This window comes from Tenrec ecaudatus, chromosome 1, assembly GCF_050624435.1.
Source record: "Tenrec ecaudatus isolate mTenEca1 chromosome 1, mTenEca1.hap1, whole genome shotgun sequence".
NCBI classification, from domain to species: Eukaryota; Metazoa; Chordata; class Mammalia; order Afrosoricida; family Tenrecidae; genus Tenrec; species Tenrec ecaudatus.
The window spans coordinates 222,075,254-222,088,890 of record NC_134530.1 but is presented as its reverse complement, the minus strand read 5'-3'; the positions used below and the strand labels follow the sequence as shown (position 1 = coordinate 222,088,890).

At 58.1% G+C, this 13,637-nt stretch overlaps 1 protein-coding gene and 1 non-coding gene across 4 annotated transcripts in view; one reads left to right on the top strand and one right to left on the bottom strand.

Annotated features, from left to right (window-relative positions):
- Window positions 1-1,353: 1,353 nt before the first annotated feature.
- SOX13 (SRY-box transcription factor 13) overlaps window positions 1,354-13,637 on the bottom strand; it is a 56,725-nt gene continuing 44,441 nt past the window's right edge. Inside the window, exons 5-14 of one of the 3 annotated variants that reach the window (XM_075529201.1) lie at window positions 11,641-11,813; window positions 11,190-11,258; window positions 10,554-10,668; window positions 7,540-7,625; window positions 6,947-7,109; window positions 6,509-6,618; window positions 6,250-6,397; window positions 5,818-5,961; window positions 3,637-3,853; window positions 1,354-3,017 (exon numbers count right to left, since the gene is read on the bottom strand). In XM_075529201.1, the coding sequence (XP_075385316.1) occupies window positions 2,744-3,017; window positions 3,637-3,853; window positions 5,818-5,961; window positions 6,250-6,397; window positions 6,509-6,618; window positions 6,947-7,109; window positions 7,540-7,625; window positions 10,554-10,668; window positions 11,190-11,258; window positions 11,641-11,813 (1,499 nt within the window). In that variant the 3' untranslated portion in view covers window positions 1,354-2,743. The remainder of the gene's footprint in view (window positions 3,018-3,636; window positions 3,854-5,817; window positions 5,962-6,249; window positions 6,398-6,508; window positions 6,619-6,946; window positions 7,110-7,539; window positions 7,626-10,553; window positions 10,669-11,189; window positions 11,259-11,640; window positions 11,814-13,637) is intronic. The other 2 variants (XM_075529218.1, XM_075529210.1) reach the window with 2 other exon arrangements.
- Window positions 13,447-13,549, top strand: LOC142438169 (U6 spliceosomal RNA). Its single transcript, XR_012782597.1, has one exon. It is a non-coding gene; the product is annotated as a U6 spliceosomal RNA (small nuclear RNA).

Genomic DNA, 13,637 nt, shown 5'->3' with positions numbered 1-13,637 from the left:
GGCCATGACACTCAGTTCCTGACCTCTGCAATCCACCTGAGACTCCAGAGGGCCTGCCTGATTTCATCTGGAATTCGTCCAGTGAGGACGGCAGTGGGAGGGGCGGGGACCTAGAGATGCAACTCTCCCACACACCACTAGAGGGCAGGCGCCGCAGGCCACGGGCGCCCGCATCTTTCCCACCTGGGTCCCTGAGGACTGGTCCCTAAGGCTGGCCAGGGAGACCCAGGTTGGAGAGTAAAGGGGCGGACCCACAATGCTGGATCAGGTTTCACACTGGTTCCTTCCAAGTTTGAGGCCCACAGGCCTGCACCCACCACGACCCTCCCCAATCTGCAAATCCCTTTTCCGGGGCTTTGCTGGAAAACTCCGGGGTGGGGGTGGTGGTGGTGGTCTGGAAGTGCGCTACCACTTTTAAACACCTCTGTCGTAAATCTCTCTATGCCAAGCCAAAACACCGGCCTTGGAGAATTTCATCTGCGAGACCGGGCTGTACCTCAAGAACTCCTTGTCCCCTGGCAGCTCTCGAGAAAGCAGTCTTGCCCCCACTCCCCCCGCCCCGCCCTATCCAGGCTTCTCTGTTCCCGAGGAAGCACTGCTGGTTCTCTGGCCACTCTTAAGGGCAGGCTCGCCCGATGCAGCTAGCCCCAGGCCTGTGTGCTCCCTGTCACCTGCCTGGTTGTGGACACTGCTGGGCCACTCCTTCTGAACAGGCCTAGCCCTCTCACAGAGCCGCATCCAGGCCGGCTGCCCCAGTCCATCGTCAAGAGATGGATTTCCAACCCAAGAGTGAGCCTCCCAGTGTGACAGGCAGGTTTTTGACCCTCAGTCAAAGCATAGTCTCAGATAGAGCCCTGGGTGGTCATTAGAGGCCCAGCTGACTAAATCAGTACCAGGGGTGGGGGACTCCCCTGAATGAGTGGGCAGTGTGTGTGGGTGTGTGTGCGCGCGCGCCTGGAAACCCTTTTCTTCCTCTCAAGGGACTTGTCCAAAAGATATGGATGAGACCGTCTCCAGACAAGGCCACTGACGCCTTCCAGGCAAGACACCAAGCTCCTGGACGCGGTTACAGCACCCTTGCCCTGCCCCGGGTGGGCACTTGTGGCAACTGGGCTTGTGCGCCCAAGGCAGGGTGGTGGTGGGCATTCGATGTGGCGCCTCTGGGTAGCGTCAGGCCCTTCCCAGGCCCACGCCTGTAGCTCCGCAAGCTGCCACCAGGGGGCAGGGGTGCCCGCGGCACACTTGGGCAAATCTGAGTTCAGGCTGACCCCCGCCCCCCGCCCCCCAGTCCACCTTCCGGAGCCCCAGATGCAAGGGCGGATTCTGAAATGGTCTGTCTTTATTATGCCAGCAGAACACACAGAAACGCCCCGCCCCAGCCCCCCAGCCCCGTGTAAACAGGAGAAATGTGCTGGTTAAGTTACCCCTCATTATCTTATTATTAACAAAATAAAGCACTATCTATGTTTACAGTCATAAAAAAGAGACAGCCTGGAGAGAAGTGGGGGTTTGGAGAGGAGATGGGGAAGGGTGGTGTTGCTGTGGGATGTAGGGTTCCCTTCCCAGCCTGACCCCAGGGCTGTACCCGATCTTTGGGAGTCAGGCTCCTATAGGCAAGGGATTTCCATTGGGAAACACATGGGACTCGCTTGTGTGGAGTGGGAGGAGGGGGCAGGGATGGGGAGGGCAAGGGAGGAAGCCTGAGTCTTCAGGAACGCCTTCCAAGCAGCAGCAGCCCAGCCCCCACACTCAACACACACCAGCTCTACAGGGTAGATTGGAGGCCAGGTGTCACCATTCTCCAGGGCCTCTGCCTCTGACAGAAGGGGGCACCACTGGTCCTCCTCCCCCCCCCACCACACACACACACACACACACACACACAGCCAGGGGCTGGGCACTATGATAAAGACCCTCAAAGGCTGTGGTCCAACTGATGCTGCTCAGAGCCAAACATGGAGTGAAGGAGAGGCAGGGAGGGAACCAGGAGACTGAGGGCCAGCGCTCAGGCCCAGACCAGGGGCCAGCAGAGACCGAGAGGCTCCGGGGGCAGAGATAAGACAACCCAGAACAGGAAGCAGAAACACAGGGCCCTGGAGACACAGGACAGACAGAGAACCTGAGACACCCAGACTGACAAAGAGGTAGCCATTTGGGGACACAGAGGAGCAGGGAGAGGCCCCCAGAGACACGCCCCCGAGAGCTGAACGAGAGTGCCAGCCGCGGTGGGCGCTCGCTCAATAAATACTTTGTGCAGCGACTGACAGATGACCGCGCACACACACAGCAGTCAGGGGCACAAGGGGCTTGGCAGAGGAGGAAGAAGACATGGAGGGACAGCCAGGCCCTTTTACATGAAGTACAAATGGATCCTGGAGACAGGAGTAGTCTGGTGGAGGGTGGGGGTCGTGGTCCCATGGTGGCTGGCCCAGCCAAGGTAAGAATGGAGACAAGAAGCATGTGACCCCCAGGAGGACAGGTCTGTAGATGCCACACCCCGAAGCAGGAGACCCCCAGGCAGGAGAGACTGGTCATCCACTGTGACATGGCCATGGTCTCTCAACTCAGCCATCCCAGGCCCTCCTCTGCAGCCCCCCGGGGTGCCTGCAGCGTGGTGTGGAGGGGGCCTGGCCCCTCTAGAATGTTATGCACGGGTACACAGCTGTACCCAGCTCCTGGGCATAGCCAAGTCCAAGTACCAACAGAGTCCGGGTGGGCTAGCTGTGCACATGGGGGGCGGGGCTCAGTCCGTGAGCACCACCAGCTCCCCATCGCTCTTCTCCTCGCCGTCGGAATCTTCGTCCTCGCTGTACCGGTACATCTCGCCATCAGCCACCGAGTGCCTGTCCTCGGTGCCTTCTCCTTCCTCCCTGAGGCTGCAGGTGTTGACAATGACAGGCATGTTGGGGTCCAGGTTCCGGGGCACATACTCCACCAGGGGCTGTGCCAGGGGCATGCCAGCCGCCCGGGGGTACAGGACATCGGCGGAGCTCAGCTGCACCTGGCTGGCCTGCGGCCTGGGGGTGGAGAAGCAGAAGATGGTTACAGACACACCCTCACTCCCCTCTGCTCTAGCAAGGCTGCCCCGGGGCCTCTGCAGGCCACGTGCCCACCTGGCCTGGCCTGAGTCCGTGGCTCCTACGCCCTGTCTCGTTCTACCTCCTGATGGCCAAAGTCCCTATCACTTCAGCATCACATGTGAACCCCGGCCCTCCCCCTCCCGCCTTCTCCCCAGACAGGAATGTGACCAGCAGGCAATCCTCCGGAGAGGTGGTTGTCGACACAGGGTTTGGAAAGGATCCTGTTTCCAGCACCCCGTGATTAGAGAAGCCCACCCAGCGGACTGACCCCTCTGGGCCAAGTCAGGAACCTTCTGTCTGTCTGTCTGCCTGCCTGCGGAGTGTCTCTGAGTGTGTGTCCTGCTGCTTGACAGAGGCAGGACCGAGAAAACACCTAAGTTACAAAGAACCCACCGCAGCCACGCTTGCCGACCCTGGAGCCACGCCACACCCCACACCCCCCAGGTGTGGTGGCATGCCAACGTAGGCATGCTGCATACTAGCTAGCCCCTGGCGTCAACACCACTCACAGGTGGGCCTGTGGGGAGGGCCTGCCTCCGCCCACCTGCCTGCTTACGGGATGACGTAGCTCTGGCGGGCGTCCTGGCGCCGGGTCCTCATCAGGGCCTTGTACTCGCCCACCCGCAGCCGCTTGCCTTCCACGATGCAGGTGCGCTTGGGCCTCGGCTTGTACTTATAGTCGGGGTACTTCTCCAGGTGCTGCCGGCTCAGCCGAGCCTGTTCTTCGTAGTAGGGCTGCTTCTCCTGGTTGGTCATGGCCTTCCAGCGGGAGCCTGGCCCATGGGGGGGAGGGGGGTTAGGACAGTCAGTGGGGACCTGCCAGCCCCAGCAGCTGTGGGCCCCAGAGTCTCCGGCCTCCTCCAGCATGATAAACACAGTAGTGACTGCCGGGTGTGGGCACCCTCTTTGGACATTGGGCAAATGCACACTTGGGGAATCGCCTGTGAACGTCCGTCCAGTTGCCAGCTGAAGGCCCAACACCATCTGCCTCCCAAAGAGCCCTGGAAGTGGCTCCCAGGCCTCTGCTTTGCATAAGCAAAAGAGCAATGCCCTCCACCCCCAGCCCAGGCAGCCTCTCTGCTCAGAACAAAACCTGGTCTGCGTGGACAAGGGACCTGCTCAGACACTGGAAATGCGCCTCTAAAACTGCTGCCCTGCCCTCCTCCACCCTCCTCGGAAACCTCCAGTTAGGCCAAACCCACTGCCCCGCGAGTCAACTCCAATCCACAGCCACACTGTCCAGGGCTTCTGAGGCCTCGCATCTTTCTGGGGGCACACAGTCTCCTCTTCCTCACGAGGAGCGTCTGGCAGGTTTGAACTGCCAACCTTGGGCTTGAGCAGCCCAAGCCGTAACCCATTATGCCAAGCCAAACCCACCCAAGCCACCAGCTGCCCTGTCAGAAGAAAGAGAAGGCTTTCTGCTCCCTTTCCAGATTTATATTGCATCAGTAAACAACCATGACCACTCTCACACACCACAGAACATTGTGCTTAGCAAACTCGGTCCCTCCCACAAAGACAAATATTTAATGTCACCGTTGCTCTAAGGAAAACACAGAGGAAGAGATGTGGGTCAGACACCAACAGACTGGGCTGTGACGACTGAGGGGCCGGGGGGCACGCACAGGGAGAGGGAGGGCTGGGTTGTCGAGGGGGCAGGACGGGGAACTTGGAGGAAGAAGGACCACAGACATGGAGGGCTGAACAGGATATTGTTGGTTTCGTTTCTTGAGATGGGCTGTGTAAATCTATATGTTTCTGTGTTTAAGTTCCCCCCGTCCTTATCCCGCAAACCTAAATAGTGGGCTGAGTGGCTTTAAAAAAGTTTTTTTAAAGAGGAGGAAAAGTAAAGTGGGAATGAACCTGAGTCTTAGTGAAAGCAAATTCATCTCCAACACACTAGAGGTATAGACTGGGAAGCCCCCAGGGGCACAGCTACCCGGCCCTGTAGGGGTTTCCCTGAGTCTGAATTGATGTTGGTTTGAGTTTTTTGACCAACAGTTGGTGCCCTGATGGTGTACGGCAGGCGCCCTCAACTACGGCCCACGGGCCACATGTGGCCCACTGAGGACATTTATCCGGCCTGCCAGGTGTTTTTGCCCCATTTGCTTTTAACTTCAAAATAAGATATGTGCAGTGTGCATAGGAATTTGTTCACAGTTTTTTTTTTTTTAAACTAGAGTCCGGCCCTCCAACAGGTCTGAGGGACAGTGAACTGGCCCCTGTTTGTAAAGGTTGAGGATCCCTGGTTAGGGGTTAGGTGTTGGGCTGTGATCCACATGGTTGGTGGCTTAAAACCACCAACAGCTCCGCAGGACTGGGCATTCGACTCTTAGACACCCACAGGGGTCGGTATGGGTCAGCAGTGACCCGATGGCAGTGAGACCAACAACTGGAGACCGGGTGGTGGCGCAGGTCTGAGAACCACAAGGTCAGCAGATTGAACCCGCCAGTAGCTCCATGCGAGGACAGTGAGGCAGTCTGCTCCCTAAAGATGGACCTCAACAGTCTTCCCTGCTACCTGCCCAGGGCAGCGCCCAGGGCCTGAGCAGACTAGGGAGAGTTCAGAGGGGCTACAGAAAGCACGGGTGCAACTCTCTCCCCTTGGTGGGTCCTGGGGTCTAGATGCTGCCAGGAGCCCCACAACCGCACAAGACTTAGGTCCCAGCTGCCCCCTGGCCAGACTCCCTCAGGGCAGGTCACCCCCTGCCCTGCGGGCTGCCGTGCACTCACTCACCGAGGATCTTGCTGATGCTGGAGTTGTGCATGTCCGGGAAGGCCTGCAGGATCTTGCGCCTCTCATCCTTGGCCCACACCATGAACGCATTCATGGGCCTCTTAATGTGGCTGCTGTTCCGAGACTCAGGGAAGTGGCGGGAACCTGGAGGGCGGGGGGGAGACTTGAGTCAGCCAGGTGGCCCCTACTTGGCCAGAGGGGGATGAGGACACCAAGGGCCCTGTTCGGCACACAGCAGGACATCAGCAAGGCCCAGCCAGGGACCCCGAGTCCCAGAGGGGCAGATGCCTAAGGCCCCTCGGGAGAGAGCACAGAGGCCCCACAGTCACCAAGTGCAGGAAAGCAGACACAGACGGACAGCACAAGCCTGGCCACCCAGAGAAGACACGGCAGACACAGCAGGGGGTGAAGGGCAGATGGGAAGGGACCCACCCTGGCCCTGGTGTGGCAGCAGCAGCGGGCCGTCCTGCCCGGGGCCCTCACCGTCCATGTCACAGCTCAGCATGGCTTCATCCAGCGGGTGCACACAGCCCTCATCCAGCCGCTCCTTGGCTGGGGACGTGTCCAAGCTGAGGAGGTCCTGGGAGGGCAGGGACAGCCTGTGGGACAGCCACTTGGCCCCCTGCAACTGTCTCACTCCGCTGAGTTTCCTAGCCCAGTCCACACCAGGGCTGGGGAGCTGGGCCCCTACCTTACGGAAAGGTGTGCTAGGAGAGCTGTCCAACGCCCCACCGTGGCCGTGCAGCAGCTGCCGGGCATCCTGGATGGCTTTGGTGACCGCGTCCCCTTCTCCAAGGAAGCCTATTGGTAACCGAGCAAGGGGGATGCTGGGCCCAGGTCCCCACGATCTCCGGCAGCCCTATGAGGGCGGCCTCCTTCCTGTCCCAACAGCTCGGGCCTAAACTCTCACGCAGCGCCCACAGATCGGGAAGCGGGAATGGCACCCCATCTTCCCCAGGGCTGTGCAGTGGGGGGGACCCTGACACCGAAGGGCCGAAGGGGAGGCAGCCTTATGCAGCGCCAACTGTCGGAACTAAAGGGGCCGAGGGGCCTGGGAGTGCAGGTCCAACCCTGGATTGACGGGACTGAGAGGCTCGCCCTGGAAAGGGGCAGGTATCAGAGAGCTTACCCAGCGGCAGGCTGGGGGGGCTGGCCTGCAGGTCCCGAGTCGGGGCACCGTGGCTCGGGGGGCGGGGTCCGCAGTTGCTCATCTTCAGGTTCGGGGGGCTGGAGGTGTTGGGCAGCTCGGAGGCCTTGGGCTTGGCTGTCAGGTTCAGGGGCTGGGAGGGTTCCTGGGGGGGGGCCAGACATCGGAGAGTGAGACACCTCCCCCAGGAGACCCCCACAGAGGGAAGCGGGGACATCGGTGACCCCAGAAAGACCAGCACGCCCAGAACAGACAGACATAGACACACCCATACCCCACACACACCGCAAACTCAGTGCCATCGAGTCGATGCCGACTCACAGCGACCCTGTAAGTCAGGGTAAAATTAGGGAACTCCTTTCAGGAGCAGAAAGCCATCTTCAGAGTGGCTGGTGGTTCTGAACCTTTCAGAATGCAGCTGAATGCATCACCACTGGGCAACCAAGGCAAGGGGACAGACAATGGAAGAGCCGAGGGGCAGGGACCAAGAACAGGATGCCAGGCCGACACGGGTTAAGGAAGGCAGCCAGCATCCAGGCCGGGACACAGCCCCAGGCGGGCCTGGCGGGCAGTACCTGCAGGGAGTGGTGGGCGGCCAAGGCCCCAGACCTCTTCACCACAGGAGCCGGGGGGCTGTGCAGCAGCTGCAGCGGGTACTCCACTGTGGGAAAGGTGGCAAAGAGAAAAGTCCCGGGTCGGCACAGAAGAGCAGGCGCCCGCTCAACGAGCCCCCAGTACCACAAGGTGGGCACTAGAGCCTCCCCTCTTCCGGGGTGGCCCAGCTCAGCCACCACCCTATTGAGTCCTCCCATCTGTTTACCCCATTCCCAGCCCTGCCCTCCACCACATATTCTCCCTGCTCCTAGCAGCCCCCCCTGCAGAGTTGCCAGACATGGAGGCCCGGCCCAGCAATGCCCGAAGTGGGCACACCCTCTCCCCTTCAACCAAGTCTTCTGTCCATGCCAACTGCCTGCGGGCAGCACTTCTCAGAGCACATCACGACCCCATTTTACAGATGTTAAAAAAACAGAGAGAAATAAAACAAACAACAGAGAGGCAAGCCCTGTTGGTGTAGGGTTACACTATGGGCTGCTAACCGCAAGGTCAGCCGTTGAAAAAACCAGAGGGGTCTGGAGCAATCACACAGGTTGCTCACATGGCTGATAAATGACAGAATCGGGATTTGAACCCAGGTCCCTGAGCCCCTTGCCTCTACATGGTGCTCTCTCCTGTATCTCCCTTGCCTCACTTAGCCCGACTTCCAGGGTGAGATGGGACTGAGTGCCCACAAGACAGGCAGGGTGCAGACAGGCCACGAGGGGGTGTCAGGGTGTGAGCGGATGGCAGGAGAGACAGGATGGGCATAGGGGTGAGGTCAGATCAGAGACGTTGGACTGCTGACCCCGGTGTTTGGACTCTACTGTGGGCGGCAATCACCCCAAGTCCCTCCTGGCCTGGCCTCTGCCTTCCTCATCCCTGCAGCTCTGCTCCACAGTCCTCTGCAGTTGTCATGGTTTGGGGTGATTTCCCCATCTTCCCCCATCAGCTCACTTTCTGGGACCCCAGCTAAGTGGAAGCTTCCAGCAACACAGAGCCTGACTGTGCCATCTCCCAGGGCTTCCCCTCAGCCCCGCCCTGAGGGCCAGCCCGCTGGGCTCAGTGCTCTAACCCCGCAGGCCCTTGCAGGGGTAGTTTGGCACATGGCTCCTTCTCACTGGTGGAAGCAGGAGCATGGACCGAGGGGGCGGACCTCACAGCTGTTTGCCAAGTGTGACCCTTCGTGACCCACTGCCACTGAGCCAACTTTGACTGCCTGGAACACTTCCGCACAGCGGAGACTGGCCCCCGTGCGTTCCTGAGATGGTAACTCCACGGGAGCAGAGCCTCTTCTTCCTCCCTCAGAGGAGCTGGTGGTTTCCAACTGCCGACCTTGTAATCAGCAGCACAGCCCATAACCCGCTATGCCACCAGGACGCCTTATCCCTTCATAATTAAGACCTCATAACTCTGTTTACTCCCCCGGTCAGCCCCCAGTTTAACAGTCATCCCCAGTCACCAGCATTGCCTCAGCAGCACCCCCCGCCCCCGCCCCCGCCTCCCAAGCTGGTCCTGCCCCATTCCTCACCACCCCACAGCCAGGGGGACCACTTGCTCAGTCACACAGTCAGATTGCATCTTACAGAGTCGATTCCTAGCTCCACGCGCTGGATGCAACTGCCTTCCCGTCTATGGCCCGTGCCCTCAACAGGGCCTCCCTTCCACCCTCCGTGACCCCCCGCCCCTACTACAGCTTCCTCCCCAGCTGCCTGGGTCACCTTTTCCCCGTGCCCTCTGACCTCAGCCCCCAACATCACTTTCCCATGACCTGCCCGTTCTCCAGGGCCAGATCGAACGGGGCTCCCCAAGAAACTTCCCCTGGTTCCCCTGTCAGTCCTAAGCTTTTCCTTATCCACACAGCCCCCCCCCAGACCTGATTTTATTACTATCACGCCCACCCAAGTGTCTGATGCACGTGGTGCGTGTGTGTGTGTGTGTGTGTGTGTGAGATCTCAGTGACAGGGCGGGAGTGAGTGCGTGAAGGAGAAAGGCCAGCAGCTGCAACTTGGAAGAAGTGCAAGTCTCGGTCGATCCTGAAGGTCCTCGTGTCCACAACATGAGGCAAAAAAACCAGTAATCCTCCCAGCTTAGAGCAATAGGTAACGTTGTGAGAAGCAGAGAAATGACTGACATCAAAGATTTCATTTTTCTTGGACCCACAAATCAGTGTCCATGAAAGCAGCAGTTAAGAAGCAAGCATGTTATATCACGGGAGGTCACCCTCTTGAAGTGCCACATAGTTTTCTGTTTTTCGGTATAAAACTAGGATTGATGAACCGATAGGGACAGCAAGTAGAATAAGGATTTTAGAGGGGGGGGCGTGTAACTTGGGATTGATGAACCGACAGGGACAGCAAGTAGAATAAGGATTTTAGAGGGGGGTGTGTAACTCGGGATTGATGAACCGACAGGGACAGCAGGTAGAATAAGGATTTTAGAGGGAGGTGTGTAACTCGGGATTGATGAACCGACAGGGACAGCAGGTAGAATAAGGATTTGGGGGGGGGAAAGGCGCTGTTTAAAAGGGAGAAGACGTCAAGGAGTCCAGGAAGAAAAAGAATGTTTGGAAACTGATTGTGGTAGCACATGTACAATTCTGCTTGACGTGAATGAACTATGTATGGGATGATATGATATATGTAATTAACTCCCAATGAATAAAAGTAAAATAATTTTTAAAAGAAATAAAATGACATGTTGCGTGCTTTTCTTTTTTAAAAAAGGGCTTCATGTTCAGGGTTCTGCTCCCAGAGCTGGGAAGACACCAGCCCAAGCCGGCGTGGCGGCCCTTACAGCCCGCAGCACCTGACCGGTTCCAAGGTGGTCGTTTCTTCATTCGCCCAGTGGAGCGGGACAGGAGAGTTCCTCTTCCCCGGTCAGACCCAGAAACTGGAGGCCAGAAGAGCCAGCAGGAAAAATGGATCCGGGCGCCTCCTTCCAGACCACCTCACAGCTAGCCAACCTCCCCCACCCAAACCCCACCCACACTCACCTGGCTTGCAGGGGATGGGCTGAATAGGCAGAGCCAGCTGGGAGTCTGGGGTGACAGGCAGAGGTTGGTGGCTTGGCGGGAAGGCTGGGATCATGACGTAAGGCATGTTGACCTGCTGAAGGCAGAGAAACACTGCGTGAGTCCCCAAGGGCCCACAGAGCTACGTAGCTGGGCCAAGCCCAGGGACACTGGTGAGAAGCAGAGCCTAAGGGACAGGGTCTGTCTTCAAAAGGGTCCATCTGCCCATACGCCATCTCCAGGAGCTCCTGTCTACCTGTCCTAGGTAGATACTCTAGGCCCCTCCCTCCCTTGTAACAGAGAAAGAAGACCAGGGGGGGGGGGCAGGGGCTGGAGCAGACATGAAAACCCTCCCACCACAGGGAGATGCATGCCCAAGGGAGCCTGCCCTGGGAGCTCTGACAGAGTGTCCATGGCCGGCTCCTCTCCTCTCTGACCAAGCCCCCACGCCCAGCTCTCTCCTCTCTTACTGAGTCCTCATGCCCGGCTCCTCCTCTTCTCTGACCAAGCCCCCATGCCCAGCTCTCTCCTCTTTAACTGAGTGCCCATGCCCTGCTCCTCTCCCTGCTCCTCTTCCCGGCTGGGGTCAGCCCCTGGCCCCCTGGCTCTCCCCTCTACCTGGATCTGCTGCTGAAGGAGGTTGATCTTATGCTGCTGCTGGATGAGCTGTTGCTGCTGCTTAGCGATCTGGAGGAGAAAGGGGGGGGCATGAGGTCGTGGGCATTAGGCCCTGGTGCCCCAAGTTCCCACAGACACAGAGGCCCCTGGCACTGCCCAACCCTGCCTTCCACTGAGGCCAACCACTGGGAAGCCCAGGCAGCAGGCAAAACGGAAGGGCCACCTCTCCCAACTGACCCTCCTTTTGTGGGGAGCCCACTCTCCCTTCCAGGACAGAGGTGGGGTCCTCAGCATCCCACTACTACCCCTCCTGGGGACTGTGAGTCGGCCAGCTTCCACCCCCCAACCCCCACCCCTGGGCTCAGCCTACAGTGGCTAGACCCACACCCTCCTCATGATCCTCTCCAGAGTGCGACAGAGCCCTCCCCATCAAACGCCATGCTGGGCCTACCTGCTCCTGCTGCTGCCGGGCCAGCTCCATCTGCTGCTGCTGCTTCTCGAACAGCATGGCAGCCATGTTCTTCTGCTCCGAGTGGGCCGTCAGGAGCTGGTCCCGCAGAGTGGACAGCTGGTGGATCATGACCAGGAGCTGGAGCTCCTTCTCAGCCAGGCTCTCCTGGGTCCCTGCCCCACAGAGACACGGTCACCATCACGGGTTACATTGGCCTATCTGTCCACCCGTATCCGGGCTGGCAACTAGCTGGGCCTAGCCCTTCCCTACAATTAGCCACCAGTTCCACTGGCTGCTCGAGTCTGTGCGGACTCACAGTGAACCTATAACACGGGGCAGAACCCCCCTGCCCCGCCCCCATGGTTTCCGAGAATGTAACTCTTTATGGGAGTGGAAAGCCTCATCTTCTTCCCAAGGAGTGGCTGGTGGTTTCACACTACTGACCTCATGGTTCACTCCTAACCACTACGCCACCTGGCAATTCTGGTGGTGGGTCCTCTCAGCACCAGACCCAGACCCGCCCCTCAGGCACCCCACCCTGTGCAGTGCGACATGTGCAGGCTTTGAGGCAAGAGAGACCAGGGTTCAAGCCCCACGTCAACCCATTCCACTCGGGAGCTGTCAGGCCCAGTGCCTGATCTCCTCTGCAGCTTAGTTTCTCTGTGAGGGAGCCTGCTAGGGGCCGCGTTCACAGGGCGGCCTCAGGGTGAGCCGAGGTCCCAGACCGGTGGAAAGATCTTAGTGCAAGGTCTGTGACACCATTCTCCACCAGTAAATGTCAGTGACTTTGCCGCCGTCCAATTTGACTAATTGTCTGATGCAATTATTTATGGCAACAGTTTATTCCTGAGCATCAGGCTGCAGGCCATTTGCAACAAAACCATGCAGAGAGCCTTTGGAAAATCCTGAAGCCTTTTTCCCCGGGACATCTGCCTGGTTTTAAAGATCCCTCTGTGGGTGTACTGATCACACACTGTAAAAACTGTCGCTCTAATAAACTCAAGAGGCAGCCCCTTCATCATCATGTCCTGCTGGCTGAGAGGGGACTTTCGGCTCGTTTTGTAGCCGGGCTCTGGGCGTGGCTATGACATGCTCAAGGTCAAAGAGGAAGAGCCAGAAATCTTTATGGGAGTTGATTCCAAATAGGTCACTCTCGTACGGGAAGGAGCCAAACCTAATGCTTGGGGTCCCCCACAAAAGGATGGTGACCTCTCCCCAGCTTGTTCTGATGACCCCAGAATCCAGGTCTCTGGCCCATGGAGTTGGACGATGGTTTCCTTTGCGAACCCCAATCCTTTATGAAACCATTTACCTAAAGTTCCTTCAAGTGAAGCAGGAGCTCTAGTGGCCCAGTGGTTACACACTGGACTGCAATCCACAAGGCCAGCGGTTCAAAGCTGAGATGAAGCTTTCTACCCTCTGTGACATGTTACCATCGTGGAAACCCACTGTCCTGGGCAGTCGCTACGAGTCACAATGGATCGGATGGCACTGAGTTTGCTTTGTTTTCAGCACATGAACTCCAAGGAGCCCTGTGGCACAGTGGACGATGCACAGGGCTGTTATCAAGATCTGCAGTTCGAAACCAAGATGAGGCTTTCCAGCCGAGGGAAAAGTCTTGGATGCCCTATGGTGCAGTTCTGCTCCATCCTATAGGATCACTATGAGTCAGGATCAACTTGATGGCAGTGGGTTTGGTTTGGGGTTTAGTAAGCAGCTTAGCAAAGCCAGCAGTTCGAACCCACCAGCTGCTCCACAGGGGAAAAGTGAGGCTGGCTGCTCCTGTAAAGATTTAAAGTTTGCAGTGCTCGCTTCGGCAGCACAGACTAAAATTGGAACGATACAGAGAAGATTAGCATGGCCCCTGCACAAGGATGACATGCAAATTCGTGAAGCGTTTCATATTTTTTAAAGAAAAAACAAAAGATTTAAAGTTTGTGGGTTTTTTTTATTTTTAAGCACCTTGGCAGAGGCCCTCTTTGCTTTGGGCCCTGAGT